The 22,470-nt window shown below is 46.2% G+C and overlaps 1 protein-coding gene across 2 annotated transcripts in view; it reads left to right on the top strand.

The window, feature by feature from the left end:
• The first annotated feature begins 16,565 nt into the window (after nt 1–16,565).
• Nucleotides 16,566–22,470, top strand: part of COG2 (component of oligomeric golgi complex 2) — a 38,814-nt gene continuing 32,909 nt past the window's right edge. For both annotated transcript variants that reach the window (XM_074373194.1, XM_074373195.1), the window contains exon 1: nt 16,566–16,773. In XM_074373194.1, the coding sequence (XP_074229295.1) occupies nt 16,702–16,773 (72 nt within the window). In that variant the 5' untranslated portion in view covers nt 16,566–16,701. The remainder of the gene's footprint in view (nt 16,774–22,470) is intronic.

Here is a 22,470-nt window from a genome sequence, read left to right as displayed (position 1 = left end):
TCAGAACAAAAGATCAGTACTTAATAAAACTCTTGTTAAGTGGTTTAATTTGTTGTCTTGTTTTTCCTTTTTTTTTCCTGCAAGTTTGATTTAAACAAGTGAATTGATTTGATCCAAAGAAGGTAACTTGAAAAGGGATGGGGGAATAAAATGCATGAATTGCAGTTAAAACTGATTAGGAATCCAGTAGAGGATGTTGCTACTTTTGAGGGTTTTTTTTCAGTTACTCGGATCCTTTACCGCGTGCCCCTTCAGGAGAAAAGCAGTGCTGGACCATTGCTGGAAATACATCAGGAGAGATGCAGGCTGGCGCTTCTCTGGGACTGGCTGGAAAGCATTTCTCTCACTGAGTATGTGTGTGGGAAAACGAATCATCACCTTTACTTTATAACATAGCCAAAAATTAACTTGAAATGGACCATAGATGGAAACATAAGAACTAAAACTTTATTCTTCTAAAAGGGAATGGAGGACAAAATCCTCGTGTCCTTGGGGTAAGCAAAAGTGGGTGGGGCCAGAGAGACTGCCTTGGGTGCAAGGAATTTGGAGGCAGGAAGTATGGGGTCCTCTTTTGGTCTTGAATCTCAGCCATGGTGATGCATCTAGCCTTAAAAACCTGGCACACTGAGCTGAATTTGGCTTGTAGCTGTTATCAGCCTGGGTTGGAACCCAGAAGAAGGATGATTCATTGGCACCTTCCCTGATCTCTAAGAGCACATGTGTCGAATGTTATTTCTTTTTCCTGGATTTGGGAATAACCATGACAAGGGTGGAGGAGTAGGGGCTATGAAACACTCTAAGATCTCTGGAAGAAGGACAGCTAAGATTTACAAAGGACCCATAGGGTAGCTGCTCTTCCCAAGAGTGTGTCTTCCCTCTGACTTGTTGCCAAAAGCCTGTCTTTCATCTGTCTTGGGAGGTCTATGTTTAAACATAATAACAGTGAATTACCAGGTTGGTGGTGGGGGTGGGGGTAGGTGGGGTGGTCATTGAACGCAGTGGATCCCACCTGTTCTGTGCCCTCTGTTTTCCTCGCTTCTCTCCAGCTCCCCTTTAGCCTATGACAAGCATAATTAGCTTAAAGAAAGTTATCAAACAACCTTGCAGTTAACTTAGCCCCCAGGTGTCAGAAGAAACAGCCTAAGTCCCTGAGACATGATATGAGACGTGTCCCCAGCTCACCGATGTAACACCCCAGCCCTGCGCACTGTGGGAAGCACTAATCACATAATCCAATAGGGGCCCCGTTGCAAAGCATACATCAAAGGAGCAGGGCAGACGTGAGGAAAGACAATTATGTTCAGCAAATGAACTAAAACAATTATGCAGCCACCCACTGGGTACAGAGCTCTGAGCTCCGCTTCAAACGGGCTATGACATAATCAACTGAGAAACTGCATCGCAGTCGAGCTGGTCAGTTCTTTCCCAGAACTCATTCCGGGATGAGTACACCAATGTTGTCAAGGAGGGCAGTCTGAAAGGCGCTCCCTCCTCAGATCTCCCGTGAGTCGACACTGATTCCCCATAATCATTAGGCACCCAATAATGGCCATTTGAAGACATTAAGACCCTACGCCTGGTGATCTTGTGATCATCACGTTTGTCATAATTTGTGACACCCTTCCTATAGCTGAGGAGTTGCCCCCACTCTACCTTTCCTCTCCAAAGCAGAATGAGAAACGTATATTCTTCTTTTTTTTTTTAATTGAAGTACCATCAGTTACAATGTGTCAATTTCTGGTGTTCAGCACAATGTTCCAGTGATGCATATAAAGAAACACATTTTCTCACTCCACCCTTCAACTGACCTTACGTTGTGATGTGACCTAAGAGGGGCCCATGAGAGACACCCACATGAGGCTTTGGAGGGAGAAGAGGCCGGCACCACACGGGGTCTGTTTCTAAGAAGAATGGAGGCAGCCGCATGGAGCTGTCCCACCAGCTGTGGCCGAGATTCTTTCCAGGGCCCCCATTGGGGTTTCACTGCAGCATCTCCCCTGGGCAGCCCCGGCCAGGGGGAGCCCGGCTCTGGTTGTGACACAGCCCCCAAACCTGACTCTGACCTCCCTGGAGATTCTTTAAGGCCCCCAAAAGTCTCTAATAAAATCTTTTTCTTTCAAACTAGCTGTAACATTGACTGACAGTGTCGTTTTTCAGAAGCTAAATAACAGGAAAAAACTTGTAAGTGCTTTGGAAACTGTAGAAAGCTGAACCAACCAATGGTGGCAGTCAGAGCACGTGGCTTTTCGAGGTAAGAAGCATCAGCCCCAAGCTTGCACATCAACGGATCACTTTCTAGCTTGTGAAACATGTGGCATTTTACAAAGCAACACGTGGGTCACAGGACCCATGTCAGAGATGTTCCTTCGGAGCCACATGACAGGAAGTCTAACCAGGATGAAGAGATGGGTTCCAGAAGTTTCCAAGGCCACTCAGGGTAGGAACTGACAAGACAATTCCTGTCCCCTGTGCTCTGACATCGGACACTTTGTCCTTTGGGAGGGCAGATGACCAGAAATGCCAAACTGGTGGGCAGTTTCAGGGGCCTGTAAAAGAATTTGGTTTAGTTAAATCTTGTCAAGGAGGGACAGGGCATGGGGTCATGCAGCCCCCGTGCACTCTGGTCTGAGCCCTTCAGCTTATCAGCTCACAAATTACACCCTCCTTTTGTCTGCAGGGAGCATCAGGTGGGGTGAGATGATTGGAGAGGGTGCCCTAAACCAGCATCCTTACCACAACATCTTTCTAGAAATATTAGGCGCTGAACACATGGAGCAAACTGACAAGTTGTCTGAGCCATGACTTCTCAAGGTTTGCCCAAACAGTGTTCATTTCAGCGTGTGGGTATGTACTGACGTCTGCAGGGCTTTGGGGGGTGTGCACATCTTTGGTAAACAAATAAATTCCCCCAAAATGACTTTTGGGATTCTGGGCCAGGCCAGCTGTCTCAGGTCGAAGAAAGGCCAGGTGTATGGTAGAAAGACCTGGAGAACTCGAGGAGCTGTCTGGGCGGCGGCTGCCACTCGGGCAGGCTCTCAGACAGATGGAGACGTGGTTCTGGGGATGAGTCAGCTTGGGGTCACCCTCAGTGGGAGGCCCCCACCCGGCTCTAACGCTCTGTCCTTGCCGGGATTCAGCTGTGCTGACACCCCCTCCTCCGGTCTGGACTCTGCATCGCCTTCCGTCTCGGCTCCAGATCTCTCTCTGCCTCATGGCTTTTGCTTATTCACAGCCCAGCTGCCTCGTGGCTTCAGCTGAACGTCCTTGCCTTGTGTCTTTCAGCGTCTGGCCCCCTCCTGACAGCGGATACTAATTACAGGAGTTCTGTTCAACTTCTCAATGGGAGGCTCGGATGGTTTGCTTTAGTCCCTCCCTGCACCCCAGACCTTCTCAGGTAGAACTCCCCGGGGGTCCCCCAGAATGCAGGTTGGGCCCTGGTCATATGCCTCCTCCAGTTCCATCCTCCCAGTCACCCTTTTGTGTCCCCTCACAAATGGATGCCCCTGCTCCCCACCGCCCCCGCCATCACTCTCTCTCAGGGGTCACAGCACAGGTAAGAGAAGTGCTTCCGGCTGATGGACACCCTGAGCTCACAAATGGCGAGCTGTGCAGAGCCTCTCTGGACAGATTGCACTTTCCAAACATCACGGCACCTGCATAGCCCCATCCTACATGCTCTCCTTAGAACAGGACGGCGACCTTATGAATCTGTGGCCCTTCTCCTTGAATCTGGTGATGGCCAAGGCTGAGTCACACAGTCAAGTGAGGTGACTCCCACTTACCTTCTTAGACCCCTTGCCCTTGGCATCCAGCCAGGACACTGTGAAGCGTCAGCGAGCGGGGGAGGGGCGGGGATGGCCCTTTGGAGGGTCTGCAGCCCAGTCCTGTGTGGGGGCCCGGCGACAGTGTGGACACCAGACACGTGAGCGAGACAGGCAGCGGTTGGCCCGGCCCCAGCTCACGCTGATGGAGAGACAGACTGCCCCCAGCGAACTGAGCGCGGGCTGCAGATTCACAAGAAAAAAAAAAAACACACACTTGTATTTTAAGCCATTAAATCTGGGGCCCCCTGTTACACAGCACCAGGTAACTAGAACCACCCCTTACTGTCTCCTCGTGATCTTACCCGTCAGCAAGTCCCCCTTTCCTGTGCTGCAAGGTCACCCCCTCCGCCAGCCCCTAACCCTTTGTCTTTAAACATGCTCTAGCTGCTTCCAACCTAAAACTGAAAGAAAGAAAGAAAGAAAGAAGAAAGAAAGAAGAAAGAAAGAAAGAAAGAAAGAAAGAAAGAAAGAAAGAAAGAAAGAAAGAAAGAAAGAAAGAAAGAAAGAAAACAAAGAAAGAAAGAAAGAAAACAAAGAAAGAAAAGGAGAAAGAAAGAAATCCTTTACAAATTCCTTCAAACAATCCAAAATGCAGCTCCCTCACCAGGCGGGGTAAACACTCGTTTGCATGGCGCAGTGTTTTTTGGGTAAAGGCTCCCTCTTTCCCTTCACCCCCAGCCACTTCCTCCCCATGTTGGGTCTGAGGGTAGGGTGGGTTGGAACTTGAGGGTGGTAGAATCAAAGGCTCTTGGATTCATGTTGCATCCTGGGAATTGCTGGTCTTTGCTGGGGAACACTGGCTTGGGGACTGACCTGAGTGTGTGTCTTGAGCTCCCACTGCCTGAGTCTGCCTTCTGTCATGAAGTCCCAGGGCGCTGTGACCTTCTCATCCCAGCCCATTCCTCTTGGTCTCCCTTCTGCTCCCCACCAGGAGTGGGGGACCCCGGCATCTTCTGCATCCCACATACAGGCTGCGTGGAGCCAGCCCTCAGCTCCCATCTCCTCCTCCATCCAGGCACTAAGCCTCTTGGTTCAACTTTAATGGTGGAAAGAGCATTCTTGCACACTAGGAAAAAAGCGCTACCACAGTGTCCGCCAAGCCTGGCTCTTAGAAGTTAAAAGGAAGAAATTTTTTCTAGCTGTGGATTTTTTAAAAACCCAACTTTGAGACTCAGATGCGCAATGACTTCTTTGATTTCAGTGGTACCTGCTCGCCTTCCGGGGACTTATGGCTCGGCTGTAGGGATTGAAGTCCACATGGAATGTAATTTCAGGCCAGACTGAGAATATATTGATGTTGTTTATGAAAAAGACAATCCCCGTTACTCAAAGTCAGTCTTAGAACAAGCAGGGTTTTTCTTCCCCGTCGTTTGGGAGACCCTGTTCTGGTTCCACAGCTTTCCCCGCGTGCTCCCAGCAAACCCCAGTGATCTTGGCGGGGAGGAGGTGGGCTCATTCACCTGAGAAGGTGACGTGGGGGCCCAGGTTCTACAAGAAAATCAAATCACGGGGGATACTTGCTGATTTTTTTAAATTGAAGTGTATTTGATTTACAATATTAGTTTCAGTGTACAGCAAAGCAATTCACTTATACATATATATACATATACTTTTGTTTCTTTTCAGATTCTTTTCCATTTTGTTATTACAAGAAATCAAATATGTTTCTTTTTAATGAATTAAAATGTAAATGGATGTTCCCATCTTTGAAAGCCAAAGCTTGCCAGCATCTCCAAATTCCTAAAACTAACTCCCACCTCTTCCAGCTCCATGTCATGTGGGCAACGTCTACACTCTGACCTGCATCCGGAATCCTGGACAGAGCCTGGCATCACTTTATGTGCCCCTGTTACTGACCTGGCTCACTCCCAGGCCCTGCTTTTTGGAAGTCAGGGAGGCGCAGTAATATACAGAACCAGAGCCTTTGCATGGAGGCGGAAATTCCTTCCAGAACACCCACAAATGCCCCCCATACCTGCCCTTTACATCTGCTTCCCCTCAAGTGCCCAGTCAGTTCCTGAATCATTCCATTTAATTTTATGTTTATATACCTGGGATTACTCTTTATGTTTTTTATTATCTTGAGTCTTCAGTGTTTAAAATAAATGATACATTGACCTCCACTTTCCCCAGCTCAGTGATGGTGTGTGACATACAGTAAGTGCTCAGTGTAGGAAGAGTTTGGACTCGATCCAAAGGATACGTGGGAGATGCTGCAGGATCTTAAGCAGAAACGTGATGTGACCAGACTGGTGTGTTGTGGATGCAGGGTGTGAACTTGGTCACGTGGAGGCAGAACTGGAAACAGGCAGTCAGAGCAGTTGGGAAGCTGCCGCAGTGACCTAAGCGTGCTTCTGTTTGAACTGCCCTGGGGCGGGGACATGGAGGTGGCAGGTAGACAGACAGGACAGGTGGGTGGTAGAGAGAAACACAGAACTTGACGATGGATTTGATGGGATAGATGGAAAACGGGGAAATGACTTGGGCCACCTGGGCTGGTGGTGCCTTTCACTGAATTTGGGACACAGGACATGGGACAGACTGGAGCAGACAACAAATGTGGTAGAAGTTTGAATCCGTCACCTGTGTGATAGCCACACAGACCTGCAAGGGAGCAGCAGTTGGATACAGGGGTCTGGAGCTCAGGGAAGCGGTCTGAATAGGGTCCCTCATGGGTGTTGTCATCACTTTAGGATCACAACTCAGATACCTGAGGGGAGGGAGGGGAGACACATAGTGTAAATGAATGCTGCTATTTACAACAGCCGAGACATGGAAACAACCCAAATGTCCAAAATGTTCATCAACAGATGACTAGATAAAGAAGATGTGGTACATATATACAATGGAATACTACTCAGCCATAAAAAAGAATGAAATAATGCCATTTGCAGCAACATGGATGGACCTGGAGATTGTCATTCTAAGTGAAGTGGGCTGGAAAGAGAAAGAAAAATGCCATGTGATATCGCTTATATGTGGAATCTAAAAAAAAAAATAACATTAGGAAAACAAGGGTACAAACAAACAACTTATTATCGATAACTTAGATGATGGATTTCTTGAATATGTGTGAGCGCATCTGACCGTCCTTTATGATTGGGTTACTGCATTCTGTTGATTCTTATTTTGCGGTTGGCTTTATTCCTTTGATGACTATGTAAGTTTAAAAAGCTAGAGCTCTAATCTGTTCTTAGAAACAACGATCAGTACACATATGTAAACTAAAAAAAAGTGCAGTATACTGTATATATGTATTTACATGCAATATAATGTACATGTGCAGTCAAATTGTAATAATTCTAAAAAAACTGAAAAAGGGGGGAAAAAAGTGCTGCCAGTCAATGTGACCAGGAGGGAGGGCTCGGAGGGCCTGCGGGGGAACCAGAAAGTTCCAGGGCTGCCCCGAAGAGATGGGTGTGCTCAACATCACCACATCTTCTGCCAGAAGATGAAAGCCTTTATTTTTAATACATTCTCGCAGCCAGGGCTTCAAATAAAATGCCCCGCATGGAAGCAGAGTCCAGACAAGAGGGGCCAGGTCTTTCTGTTGCTCCGATCACATCAAGGCTGCCCTGGGAGTCTTCACCCGGCACAGCCTGGCTGGGAAGCTCCCTCCTGTGTCCCTTGGGGAGGGAATAAAAAGGGAAAGAAAAGTTCTGGAAGGTTTCACCCCAGGTGAATGGAAGGTGGCGATGAGGTTCGTTTCACATTTTCCAAAGATCACTGTGGCTGCTGAGGAGAGAACGAAAGGAAGGAAGGCAGAAATAGAAACAAGCTATTCTTCAGTATTTATGGAGTGGCTAGTCTGCACCAGGTGCTCTTCTAGAGCCTGGAGATGGAGTTGTTAAAGAAGAAAAAGAGAAACTTGCTGCCCCGCCATGAAGCTCCCATTTTAGTAGGGGAACCAGACAATAAGCAAATTAGTACACTTAGACACCAGAGAAGGTGTGGTAGGCAGAATTTTAAGACAGCCCTGTGATATCTGTCCCCTTGTGTTATGTCCTCTGAGTGTGGACAGGACCTAGGACGTGCTCCTAACCAGTAGAACTGGGCAGGGTCAGGGGCTGTCACTTCTGAGATTACAGTGCATCACATTGCATTCCATAGACTGTTTTTGCTGACTGAAGTGAGAGGCCCTCTTGCCAGACTGGAAGAAGCAAAGAGTCATGTTTCAAAGCACCCACGGAGAGAGTCGTGTGGCCGGGAACTGTGGGCAACCTCGGGGAGCTGACGTGGTCTCCAGGTAACAACCGGAAGGAAGCTTCCCCCCATGGCACACAGGTCCAAGGACATGATTTCTGCCAACAACCTGAGCAAGTTTGGAAGCAGACTCTTCCCCAGTTGAGCTTTCGAATGAGAACACAGTCCAGTAGACACCTGCATTTCTGTCTTGAGTAAGACCCTGAGCTGAGGACCCAGTTAAGCCTTGACTCCTGGCATACAGAAATTATGAGATAATAAATGTCTGCTGTTTAAAGCTGCTAAGCTTGCTATTTGCTATGAAGTAACTGTTAAAAACAGGACAATGCGGCCAAAATGGAGTTGCTTATGCTAAGCCCCATGTCACCAACTCGAGTCTTCATTATAATTTCTCCTCTTCCAGAAATGGAATCTTTAACCAGTCAGACAGGACCCCCCTGATCAGTGCTAGTTAGGTGACCTGCCATCCTCTAAAGCAAAATAACCTTGTGGTACCCAATCAGCGCTTTTGCCTCGTGTAACTTCCTTGTTCTGCTCCCTTCTGCCTATAGGAGGCTCACTTTGTACAGCTCCTCGGGGTGTCTTCCTGTCTATGTGGTTGGATGCTGTCCAGCTTATGAATTGTTGAATAAAGCTGATACAATCTCTAAAATTGACTCCGTTGAATTTTGTTCTTTAGCACAACGGAAAACTAAACCTGCAGACCAGAGTTCTGGGCACACCAGTCTTCAAAGGTCAGGAAGTTCCAGGTTGACCAGCAAAGAAGACTGAAAGACATGACCAATGACAAGGGTGGAACAAAAGGTGAGTCAGAAGCTGGGTGAATAAAATATAATACCTAAAGGAAAATAAAGGGACGGCTGTGTCATTTAGGATGGACAGGCTGAGTCCTTTGAGATCTGAGAATTAATCACCGGATTTGGCCACGTGGTGGTTCTTAGAAACCTTGTGAAACATCTGTGTAAGTGTAGCAGCAGGTCCAAAGCCTGTTTGCGGTATCTGAGTTGGAAAAAAAATTCAGAATTTGGATTCAAATGGGAGCAATGGCTATGAGGAGCAGAGACCAAGTCTGAGTTCTGTTCAGTGGTAACATCAGTGGGATTTGCTGGTGGATTGGATATGGGGGTAAGGGAAAGGCAGAACTCATCCTGGAGCGGAGGCTTTGGCTGCTAGGCAGGTGGGGATGCCATTCACGAAGATGGCGGAGGCTGGGAGAGGCACCCGTTGAAGAGGGAGCAGGTTAGAAGATAATAAAACACCTGTTACATAGTCATAAGGAGTAATGCTGTGGGCAGTTGGAAATATGAGTCTCAGGTCCAAGAAAGGTTAGGATTGGAGGTATGAGCTTCAGAGCCTTCATTTTTTAGAATGTACTTAAATCAGTGACACTGGATGGAATCCTCTAGAGTGGTGGGTCTTAAACTGAGTGGGTGGGGGTCATTTCCAGGGCACATTGGACACCATCCAGAGACACTTTTGGTTGTCACAACTGGAGGAAAAGATGCTCCTGGCATCTAGCGAGTGCAGACCAGGGATGCTGACAAGCATCTTACCGGGCACAGGGTGCCCTGCAACCGGGAATGTCCAGCCTCAGCATCAACAGTGCCCAGGTTCCTGGTGACTAGTTCTCGTCCGATCACAGAAAGAATTCAGAGTCAGGACGCGGAGGCTAAGACAGCAAAGCGAGGATTTATTAAGGGGTGGACGGTACACGCTCGAGGGGAGAGCGGGCAGGGCCAGGTGAGCGGCTGCCCTGAGTTTCTTTGGCAAGTTGGTTACATAGGGTGTAAAAATGGAAGGGCAGAATATTCATTGGGGAGGGAAGGGTTTGGGGTCGTGTTCCCCGATTTCCATCCCAACTCTACCTTCCCTAGAGGAAGGATTTTTGTCCTTACTTAATCTGGATTGGAAGCATCTTGGCATCAAGGCATGATGGGTACTTCTAATCTGCAAGGCTAATTTTATTGTAATGAGGGCATCATGAGCAAAAGGTTACATTTGGACACTGGAGATTCCTGCCTTTTCCCATCTGTCTTTGTCCACCTCCAGGGCACTTGTCACCCCAAAATATATGACCATTTATCAGCCCAGAGTTGCCTGCTTTCTTTCTCTGCCCAGGGACCACTGGTGCTTACGTGATGTATGGTTTCCTGCATTTGACCCCACGCCCCTGTTTTTTGCCCAATTCTTAACATTTGGCCCGTGTCCCCTTTTCCTGGCTCATATCTAGCTATCTGCCTGCTCTAACACCGGGGTTGTGAATCCCTGATCTGGAGAGAACATGGCCCCAAGAGAAGAGCCAGGACGAAGCTCTAGGGTATTTAAGAATGTAGAGACCAGCTAGAAAAGGAGGCTGAGAACATAGGTCCAGAATGGTAGGCAAAGAAAGCATGTGACAGGAGTGTGCTAAGGAGAGAAGGGATTGTGAGGACCTGGGGTCCCTGAGCACCTGTCAGTGTTTGCTAGTAGTTGACGCCTTTTGTTCACGTACCCCTAACAGCATCTGTGTACCATCCGACGCATTTTTAGGTTGATACCTGAGATTATTCATCCTACACTTTTCATCACAAGTTTATATACATTTTTATTAACTAGAGTTTGAAATATTAAATATTTTTGGAAAATGAAATAGAAAAGGATTGACTTAATGGAATAAAATTTTCCTGTGACTATTTGATGTTCTAAAAAATACTGACAGTCTCGTTTCCTATTATGTTATTTACTAAAGCACACTGAATCTGAAAGAAATCAATTAAAATGCTGATTTGTGTTTGTTCCTATTGTATCTGGAAATATCTGGTAGCCCCTCCAAACAATATAGTTGAATTTAGAAGAGTCAGTGTCACAGACCCAAACTGATTTTGCTTTTCTGATTTCAGAGCATTTCAGCATCAGCCCAAACACCCTTTCTCTCTTTTTTTTCGGCGGCGGGTGGTAGTGGTAATTAGGTTTATTTATTTTATTATTTCTTTTAATAGAGGTCCTGGGACTTGAAACCAGGACCTCAAACATGCTCTACCATCCCCTCACAAATATCCTTTTCTTTCTTTTTCTTTTTCTTTTTTTTTTTTTTGACTCAGTGTGACTTAACAAACACCCTTTCTCTAATGCTAAGCTTCAGCTTTAACAAGGAGAGGAAGCCGTCAAGGCAGACGGCACCACGACGCACCACTGAAGGTTCCCTGGCGTGGAACCAAGGTTTCGCCTTTGGTGTCACCCCAAGGCGCACACTGGAAGAAGATCTGGAAGGACGGGAGTTTGCTGCTCTGTGAGGAAGTGAAGGGAGGAGGACTGTGATGCCAGGCTCATCCTTGGGCATGTCAGCTTCAGTGAAGGACAGGCACAGAGTCGGGGATCTGGAGACGGACTCCCTTAGGATGGTCCGTGCGCAAGGATTCTTCAGAGAGTTTCCAAGGGGATGGTACACACCAGCTGGGCAACCGCAGGTAGAGACGAACATTTTAGAAGTTATACTGTGAACAAGGTGGGGAAAGAAATGCAGAGGTTGCAATAGGAAGATGTAGGGGCCAAAGTAACTTTTTTTGTTTGTTTTTAAAGATGGAAGCTTGTTTGTATGCTGATGGGAATAGTCCATTAGAAAGGAGACATTGATGTTAACTCTGGAAACGGAAGCCTTGAAAGGGCTGGAAGGAATGAATCCCAAACACAAGGAGGGGCCTGGGTGACAGCTGGGACACACACTCCCCTGTAATCAGCTCTTACTGCCCTTCTCTGTCATCTTGCTTTATTTTTAGCAAATGTTCTCTTTTTTGTTGTTGTTCACTGTACATTTCTCCAGTTACAATGTAGATCCCATGATGATGGACTTTTCTGTACTATAAACCACTGAGTTACCAACACCCAGGGCAGTGTCTGGCGCATAGTAGGTACTTAATTAATACATGTTGAGTAAATGTTAACAAAAAACAAATAAAAATGGACACAGATGCAGGTACAGATTACCTGATGGTGGGGGGATAAGGGAAGTCCTGCGTAATTTGCTTTTATTTTTCTCCAAGGGTGACACTGGGCGTGAGCTGAGAGTGAGGGGATGTTGCTTGGAAGAGGTAGGGCCGGGGAGTGTGGAGGCAAGTCGTGAAGGTGGGAAATGCTCATTTCCATTAGAGGGAGAGCAAACACACTGGGGAGACAGCCCCGTTTGAGGTTGTGGTCCAGCAGGCAGGCTCAGGTGTGTGATTGATTCCCGGGTGTCTGGAATAGGCAGCCGACCTTTGGTGGGGCCATTTGTCAAGAAACAAAAGGAAGGAGGCTGAGCAGGTCTTTCAGACAAGATGATGAATGAAGTTTTGAACATGCTGAGTTTGAGGCACCAGTGGGACATCCAAGTGCAAGAGGATACGTCAGGGTGGGTGACATGGACGTGGTGGGGAAATGAAGAGGCAATGGGAGCTGAAACCAAGGGCATAGTTGAGATCCCTCCAGGAGAGGGTAGCACAGGAGAGAAAGGTTAACCGAGCCCTGAGGACGAGCACTGATGGGAAAGTCACATCATCTGTCATGCTTGACAATGACTGAGTGGGTCACAGCTCTCCAGGGCCAGGTGCCAGGTGCCAGATGCCAGGTGGTGAGCCTCATTCATTCCCTGTCTCTGGCAAAGTGCTGGCCACACAGAAGTTAATTTTGAAATTTACCCTGATTTGATTCCTCTGCACTTTCATTTACTAGAATCCTAACACGGTTTACTATTTGAAACGCTGCCAGGGGATAATTTTTTTAAAAGGTAGTATTATGACTTTTGTACAAATAGGAAAAAAAACGCTTGTAAAGGTTTTACTTAATTCAGGAATAAACAAGGAAATCAGTAAGATATCACCACCACTTCAAGGAAGAATCCAAAAAGCAGATAGATAAACAGTGATGCTGAAATGAGTTTTCTTCTATAGATGCAAATAGATGCAAAACTGGATCCTTCCAAAGGAAGGAGGGGGGTCAGTTGTCTTCCAGTGGACAAAATTCAGTTGCATGTCTACAGACAAGAATCGGAGCACAATATTTCTCTTTGTGATTTTTGAGTGTTCTGTGGTGAGCCTGCCAAAAAATGTGACAACTATAAATAGGGAAGAGTGGGAAGGAAAAATGGGGACGTGTCACGACGCCACTGGAAATAGGGAACTGAGAAATTTCCAGAGATTCAGAGTCAAGGGGGGGAGCATTTACTCAGAAATGGAGTAGGAGGCACAAGCTTTATGAGACAAAGGGCAGAAGCGTGAGATTTGGGAATATTAGAGAGACTTGAAGATAGAAAAATGTGTCAAATTGAAGACTCACGCTTAAGGAAAGGACAGATCAGAGAATGAGGGAAGGAAATTAGGATGTACTGACTGCTTATTACGTCTTGCACTGATCAGGAACTTAATATCTACTTTGTGTGTGTATGTGTTTGATGATTGATTTAATATTCACATTTGCTTTTTTTCCTATTGAAGTATAGTCGGTTTACAAGGTTGTGTTAATTTCCAGTGTACAGCATGGTGATTCAGTTATACATATATATTCCTTTTCATCTTCTAACTGCTGTATATATCTACTTTTTAAATTTAATCTTTCAGCCCTATTTCGTATGAAATAGGTACCATTACTAAAGATGATATTCAAATATTTAACAAGAGACAAATATTTAATGGCACAATTAACCAGTCGGAAGCTGGCCAGAGGACCCCTGCTGAGCCAGACATTAACCCTCTACTGGCAGGCTCCCAGGATCACCGTAGGAATTTTGGGAAGGGGTCAGGGCAGCAGAGGGGCATGAAGCAGGGCCTGGACAGAGGCTGTGCACCAAATTTTGCATGAGTGAAACGGTGTGTAGCAACTGAATATCAGCTCTGAGAGGAGCAGTGTCCTCCGGGCAGGGGCAGGCTTACTCTCCATCTTCCCTTTGTCTTCTCCAGGCTGCTCTGCTAACATCTGAGGTCACTCCTGCTGCTTCTACCTTTGGTGGAGGGCACCACTGCCACAGCCTGTGGCTCCAAGTGGCAGCCTGCTCTGTGGAGTCTTGGCTGCCTCCCTGCTGTCTCTCAGGAGGAGAGCAGGCATCAGGGACCCTCATTCTCCTTTGCCACCGAATCCCTTCAGCATCCCCAAGATTTAGCACAGCAGGCTGTACGAACTTAGGTACATTTCTTTCCTAAAGGCCTGGGAACAATTTCAGAAGGGAATTAGAATAGAGGAAGGAAAGCGTTCAAGTTCTAATTCATCTAGACTTCTAGAGAAGCCAGGGTTTCCCAGGCATTTTCACTTGGTCTGCCCAGCATCCTTGTCGCCTCTCTGGGTGCCTTGGTTAAGAGTGTGGGCTTTGCAGGCTGCGCGACCTGGGTTTTCACTCATCACTCAGTAACAATGGGGCCTTGGGCTAAGTGTCACCTCTGGGAGCCAGTGCAGATTGGTTATTAGAACTGGTAATTCTGTTAGGTGTGATGATGGCTTTGCGGATGTGCAAGGAAATGTCTTCTCTTTCTTCTTCTTTTTCTGTGATGTGTTAAACCTAGGCCTTTGGGGAACAGGAAATGGTACGGTGTTTGGAATTTGTCTTAAAATACATTGCAGGCAAAAAAACGGGGTGGTGGTGGTGCAGGCGCAGGAGAGGAGATGAAACAGATGATGTTGAAGCGGGTGACGAGTACCTGAGGGGTTCCCTCATGCTCTCCAGACTTGTGCGCATTTGAAAATTTTCATAATAAGAGTAAACAAACCAAAAACCAATCATGAGGCTGTCAGACTCCAGATTTTTAAAAAAACAAAAACAGGATGTACTTTTCATAATTGCAACTTATTTTGATTTTCTAGACAGATTCCAGCTCTCATCCTACCCACCAACTTCTCCAGACATTAGCTGGGAATACTGCCTTTGACAAGGCTTATCAGGACCAATACTAGTGAATATATTGTTTCCGATTTTATACCCACATTTTAAAAATGTGACCAGTTTCTTATTTGGAGTAACGGGAATGCAAGAGTCTCATTTGAAGGTGTTACCTTCTTCTGTCCAACTCCTTTTTTAAAAAATTCTTATTTTTTATTGAAGCATGGTTGATTTCAACGTTAGCTTCAGATGTACAGCAGAGATTTATATACATACAAACACACACACACATATGCATTTTTCAGATTCTTTTCCATTACAGCTCATTACTAGAAATTGAATATGGTTCCCTGTGCTATACAGTAGGTCCTTGTTCTTTATCTATTTTATATATAATACTGTGCACCTATTCATCTCAGACTCCTAATCTATCCCTCCCCTCCCCTTTCCGCCTGGTAACCCCAGTTTGTTTTCTATGTCCATGAATCTATTGCTGGTTTGTAAATAAAACCTGTCTATACATTTTTTTAAGATTCTACATGTAAGGCACATCGTATTACTCAGCCATAAAAAAAGAATGAAATAATGCCATTTGCAGCAACATAGATGGACCTAGAGATGATGATATTAAGTGAAGTAGACAGAGAAAGACAAATATCAGATGATGTCTAACTTCTTTTTAAGGGCTGTTCGGGGTTAATATTATCTCCAAGGAGAAAACATCGCTTCGGGGAGGCACTTAGACCTGGTTTATAAAGGCAACACTGCAGGAAGGAAAGATGAAGAAAGTCACCTGAGGTTTGTGCTTTGAGTTGTCGGAGTCTCAAGGAGAAAAAAAGAGAAACGAACCATCATTTGACCATAGTCTGCACAGTTAAAGGGAGGGACAATGGGCGAAAGAGCAAGGAAAAGGAAAAGAAAATGTCAAAATAAAATTGGGACAGAAGGGGGAGGAGGGCAGGAGGAGGGAGAAAGTCTGAGATATTAGAGTGGGGGTGGTGAGCGCACCAATACTGGCCACAAGCACAAAAATTTGCCCATTCCTGGTTTGAATTCAAAACAAGTATGTCTGCACACGTACTTGTCTGGGTTCTGACTTGGCAGGTCGTGAGACGCTCTTTTAAGAACCTTGAAGACCCAAAGTTGTGCTCAGACGGCCCACCTGGAACTGAGCCCAAAGTTGAACAGGGGCTCAGGTTGCCTGGCTGACCACCTTCTTCCCTATAGTTTCCTAGAACTGAGCCCAGGGAGGGGGCGCTCTGCTGGTCCGCGGGTACCAAGGCCAAGTCCCCGCAGAAGCCTCAGCGCGGGGCAGCAGCGGCGGCCACGCACCGGGACCAGAGGAGCACCCCGGGCGCGCTCCACATTGGACCACCCGCTTAGGAACCGAAGGGCTGCCACACGGCCATGCACGTTCTCTCTGCGGAGCAATCTCGGGGAGAAGGCGCTGGAAGGGCGGTGCAGGCAGATTTTTCCCAGCGGAAGGGTGGGTGGGGAGGGAGCCCCAGACCCCTCCCGCCTGTGCTCTTCACGCTCTGCCCCGCCTCCCTGGGACCCTGACCCCCCCGGCCGGAGAGGGCGCGAGCTGCAGCGCCGTCCTCCGCCGCACGATGGCAGCACCACCTGCAGGGCGGCAGTGGCAGCTGTCCGGCGCCTCTCTTTGTGGCGGCGGGCGGAGGACGGCCCTCGACGCCTTCGCTGATTGGCTGCGGCGCGGACGCTGCCATGTTGGCGGAAGCGGCGCCTTCTGTGCCGTGGAAGCTGGCCGTGGCTGCGGCCACCGCGTCTATGCGCTTAGGCTCCTGTTTCGTCGCCTGGTTCGTGTCTCGGCGCTGAGAGGCGGCGGCCGGCGGGATGGAGAAAAGTAGGATGAACCTGCCCAAGGGGCCGGACACGCTCTGCTTCGACAAGGACGAGTTCATGAAGGTGCGCGCCGGGGCTCCGCTCCCCGAGCCGGGCCGCGGGTGGCCTGCCCTCCTTTTCCCCGGTGCCCCTCCTCGGGCGCTCCGGCCGCGTCCGGCCCGCGCACGCCCCGGGCCGGCCCTCGGCGGAGCCTCGCCGCACTTCCCAGGGAGTCTCTTGGCCCCAGGTTTGGCAGGGGCAACCCAGAGAAAGCACTTCTGTGAATTCGTGTATAGTGAGTGAAAGGGCCTGCAGGTTCTGGGCAAGTGGTTTTGAGCTAAATGTAAAAGCCCCTGTTATTACCCGACCTCGTTACCATGCAGTGCAGCCCCCTTGCCAGACGGAATCTTGTTAACCAGTGCCTTGCACCTAAAAGCTCAGTACGTCTGTATTGACCAAAGCTCTGAGCCCACGTACCTACCTGGGGATCAGGTGGGATGGGAAAAGGCGCGTAATCGAAAGTTTTCCCTTAGCATTCACCTAAAGCTTCTGAATGGGGTATTTAAAAGCTAGAATAGTCTCCATGATTTTGTTGCAGTCAAACAAAGCAAAGCATTCTGCTTTTCTAAAGCTGCCCTACTTCTCTTCAGTAAGGTGAACTTGAAGTTGGTTTGCAGGTAGCTAGTACACAAACTTACATAAACAGAATAGAAATGTAAACTTAAAGTATTTTATGGATAATCAAAGTTCAAGAGGCACAGCCTTGAAAATGTCCAAGATTTGAATCAGAGCCAGGAGAAACTCTGCATACCTATTGGGTGTAGCCCTCTGGGTCTGTACTTAAGCCATCAGAAAATAGATTTATGTTTTATTTCTAAGGACTTGGATTTTTGATACCACTTATTGGCTGTTTTCAGTGTTAAAAAGTTAAAAGTTTTGGCTCAGAAGACACCTAAAATTTAAGCAAGTGAATTTAAAACTCTCTTACTGTTCTCTTTTGATGACTTCAAGACATAATAGGTTTTTTTCTTTTTTAGGTTAATTAGTCTATCTCTTTCTGATATTTGCATTCAGATCACATCTCTGGCTTTTAAAGTATTTTCATCTGGATCCTCTCCAGTGTGACCCTGTCACTTTTAATATGGGGGGCTACCTAGACCCAGGAATATTGTACTCTTGTTCTTGTAGTGATGGTTCTGCTAAACCTGTAATAAAAGATGTAACTTGAAAAGAATGTCTGAAAGGGAGTACAGAGTGAACTCACTGATCCAGGAACCCTTTGTTCTGCCCCCCTGGCTGAGAGCTGCCCTGAAGGGAGAATAGAAAGAAAGAACAGGAGTAGAGGAGCATAGGGAAAAGAAAAGGCACTAGCAGGGGCCTCATTCTGACTTCTGATGTCAAGGGTCTCAGAATAGAGAACACACGACTTGTCCGACTTTGGACTTCTTCAGAGCTTCCTTCAGGCTCAACACCTGCATTCTTTCTGACCTGCTGGCCCCACCATCTTTCTTGCTCAGAGCTGGCAGAATGCCTTTGGGAAAAGCAGCTTCAGAAAACAGAGATCTCAAAATAAGTTTTAAGGTTGGACTTAGCTGTAAGGAGAGAGCAGACTGGGGAGGTGGCTGGAATGGCGGCAACATGCCCTACCGTTTTCGTGCAAATAAATGGGACCACTTCACACAGAGGAGAAGAGTACAGAGAACAGCTGCTGTGTGTTAAGTGTTGTTGATTTTCTAGGTGAGACCTGGAGATAAAGGCTATTTGCAATTTGCGTTTCCTTGAAAGAGACATCTTAGAAGTTTTAGATCCTTGGCAGAAATGATGGGTGGGCTTGCTTCTTGGCCACTTGTGTGTCTTCTTTGGAGAAATAACTGTTCAGAACCTTTGCTCAATTCTTTTCTTTTTTGTTTTTTTATTGAAGTATAGTCGACTTACAACGTTGTGTTAATTTCCAGTGTACACTTTTGCTTGTTTTTTAGTTGGGTTATTTGTCCTTTTATTGTTGAGTTGTAAGAGGTTTTTAATATATTCTAGGTAGTAGACCTTTGTCAGATACATGATCTGCAGGTATTTTCTCCCATTCTATTGGATTGTCTTTTCATTTTTTGATAGTGCCCTTTACACACACAAGTTTTTATTTTGATCAAGTTCAATTTATCTATTAGTTTGATACTTTCTGTATCATTTCTAAGAAACCATTGCCTAATCCAAGGTCATACAGATTTTCACCTTTGTTTTCTTCTAAGAGTTTTATAGTTTTAGCTCTGATATTTAAGCCTTTGATCCATCTTGAGTTAGATTTTTGCATATGGTACAAGGCTGGTGTCCAGAGTCATTCTCTTGTACGTAGATACCCTCTCGTCCTAACATCAGTTGTTGAAAAGACTATTCTTTCCCCATTGAATGGTCTCAGCACCTTTGTAAAAAAAAAAAAAAAGAAAAATCAACGGACTATAAATGTGTGGGTTTTAAGTTCTTTCTTTTTAAGTGTTTAGTAAATCTCCAGTAAAAGGTAAAACTATTTCTGGTAAATGAAGTGTGTCGGTCATTATATGCCCCTGTGAGTTGGGCGTTGTTTGTTGTCACAGTATTCACAGACTTTCTAAGTAACTTAGCCTGTGCTGTGTGACATTTATTGATCCAAGAACAAATGTATAAGTGGCAAATTGAGTACTAATGTCACCTAATAGCATTTGTTCGTTAGGGCTGACTTACACAATTTAAAATGTCATCCGGAAGGTCAGATCCACCTGAGGCTCAGAACTTCAGAGAATATGTAACTGAGGCAGCAAATCTCTGCTGTTCTCACGTTGTACAGCTGGCTAGTAGCAAGGCCGGGCTGTGGAGCTGAGTCTGCCCCCTGTTCTTTCTGTGCTGTGCTGTGCAGCTGTGGGCAGAGGGTGTTATCTTAGGTACTCTCAAGAAGCATAATCCAGGCTAATTCTGGCCCCAGGTGAACAAGCAGATGCTTTTTCAGTAGGTGGCTGTGAAATTACGATTTGATAAGCAATTCCCTTCTCTGATACTAGCAGAGCAGATATTGGGCTGATTACTTAAGAAAGTCAGTTAGAAAAGTATTTTGAAACATCCCTGTGCACATTTATTCTCCGCTGATGCGATGCCAAGCTCTTCTCTCTGAGAATTTGTCTGCTGTTAGATTTCTGTGTCTTCCTTTCAGTTGAATGAGGACCCTAAGGCGTCTGCAAAGCATCTGGCGTAGAACCCATTGAGATCTGTATGAGCGCCTTCCATCTGCCCTGCCCGGTTCCTGGTCCCCTCCCCCATATATAATTGAATAAAAATTTTCTTACCAATTTCTCAGTATCAAGTCTTTCCAAAGCATCTGCCTTAGCTTTCATGAAAAGTTATCTTTTTGTACTCATATTTTGTTGGTTTATATGATGTGTAATAAAATTCTGTTATTTTGATAAGTACCAGTGGCTTTAACAAGTTTGGGAATCATCACATCTGATTCTTGATGACTAAACAGCTCAGTTAGGTGCAGTAGACAGTCACCTGCTGGCTCTACGCATGTCTGCCAGCCAGGGGTGCCAGAATGTTATAAAGCTGAAACAGAGCATAGCAGTCCTGTGAGACCAGTACTTGGAATTTGGTTATGAAAGATTCTGAACATCTGTTCAATAGAATACTCAGCCTCCATACAAAATGTCAGTACAAATTTATATGTATTATGAAAGACCGCGAAGTTATATTTTTATACAGGGAAAGATTTATTAGGATTGTGTGTGTGTGTGTACACAGAAAAAGGTCTGGGGTTTGGTTCAAGATGGAGACAAAGGAGGATCCTAAACTCCCTTCCTCCCACGGACGCACACAATCTGCAGCTACGTGTGGAATAGTTTCCTCTGGGAAGAAACCTCAGAGCCAGCAGAGCAACTCCTACACAGCTGGCCAACCAGAGAGAAACCCCATCAAAGCGTGTAGGGAGCGGCTGAGACCCGGTCTTGCCATAAACCCCACCCCCAACACGGTGACCCCAAATCAGGAGGGAACTCCCATCCCCAAGCTTCTCCCCGAGGAATGAGGGTCTGAACCCCACACCTGGCCCCCCTAGTTTTGAGCCTTGCACCTGAGAGATGAACCCCCTCAACACCCAGCTTTGAAAGCCGACTGGGCTTGCACCCACGAGACCCACGTGGCTGTAGTGACCTGAGAAGCGGTCCTTCCAGGCTTGTGTGGCCTCTCCCACCCCAGGGCCCAGCACAGAGGCAGCGACTGAAAAGGGCCCAGACTTTCTGTGAAAGAGGCCAATTGGTTTATCTTAAAGCATCAGCCTGAGGGGCAGGCTTCTCATTTAACTCACGTCCGGGGCTTGGAGCCGGGCAGGTGCCGCCTTGGCGCTCTGCCTCGCTCCAGCTCTTCAGCGCCTCCTGGAAAGGAACGTGTATACTTGTCGGGTGCCCTGATTTTACAGCTGCTGCCCGGGGACACCTCTGGATCACCTGGCTCTGGTGGCCAGTGAGGCTTGCACTCATGGGTCCCCGGTGTTCACAGCAGTGCTGTTCATGACAGTTAAGGCATGGACGCAACCTAGTGTCTGTCAGCGGATGAATGGATAGAGAAACTGACACGCACCTCACACATGCTGGACTGTTACTCAGCCATGAAAAAGGAGTCCGCCATCTGTGACAGTATGGATGGACCTTGAAGACATTAATGCTAAGTGAAATAAGTTAGAGAAGGAGAATTTTGGTCTCACTTATATGTGGAATCTAAAAAACAAAACAACAAACGTGGACTCATAGGTACAGAGAACAGACTGCTGGTTGCCAGAGGAGGGGGTGGGGAGTGGACGAAGTGGGTGAAGGGGGTCAAATGGTACAAAGTTCTAGCTAATTAGATAAATGAGTCTTGGAGGTGTAATGTACAGCATGGTGACTATAGTTAATAATACTGTATTGTATATTTGAAAGTTTAAGAAAGTTAATCTTAAAAGTTCTCATAGCAAGGAAAGAAAATTTGTAACCCTGTGTGTGACGAGTGTCAACTAAAACTTACTGTGGTGACTATTTTGTAATAGATACAAATATGAGATCATTATGTTGTACATAAAACCAGTGCAATGCTGTATTCAGTTCTGTCTCAATTTTTTAAATGATTTATATTTTAAAGAGAAGGACCAAAAAATTCTGGAAGGCTGTGAATCGCAATGTTAAGTAGTGAGAAAAGAAAAAAACATTAATAGGGCTTATCTGTATAGCATCAGACTGTGAATGATATTTTTGCTCTTTGCCTTTTATATAATTATAGTCTACCTCCCCCCCCCACCCTTGGGTTCCACATCTTCAGATTCAACCAACCAGGGATCAAAAATATTTGGAAAAAAATTCCAGAATGTTTCAAAAAGCAAAACATGAATTTGCTGCGTTGACAACTATTTACATAGAATTTACATTGTATTTACAATTATTTACATAGCATTTGCATTGTATTAGGTATTACAGGTAATCTAGAGATGATTTAAAGTGTACAGGAGGGTGTGTGTGGTTTGTATGCAAATACTACACCATTTTATGTAAGTGACTTGGGCATTTCCAGATTTTGGTATCCTTGGGGGTCCTGGAACCATTCCCCCCCCAGATCCTGAGGGACAGCTGTATGTCTTTGTTGGTTGAAAGTTTTAACATTGAACATTGTTGATGTACCTATTTAAAGTGTGTAATTTAAAAAAAAAATCAAATCCCTTGGTAGAATTTAGGCAAAGGAAAGAAAGCTCTTGGTCGGCCTCCCCCTTGGCACCTTTATAGTGAGCAACACCTT

Source organism: Camelus bactrianus, chromosome 11, assembly GCF_048773025.1.
Source record: "Camelus bactrianus isolate YW-2024 breed Bactrian camel chromosome 11, ASM4877302v1, whole genome shotgun sequence".
Classification (NCBI taxonomy): Eukaryota; Metazoa; Chordata; class Mammalia; order Artiodactyla; family Camelidae; genus Camelus; species Camelus bactrianus.
Note: the sequence above shows the minus strand (reverse complement) of the source record. Positions and strands in the feature narration are given on the sequence as shown.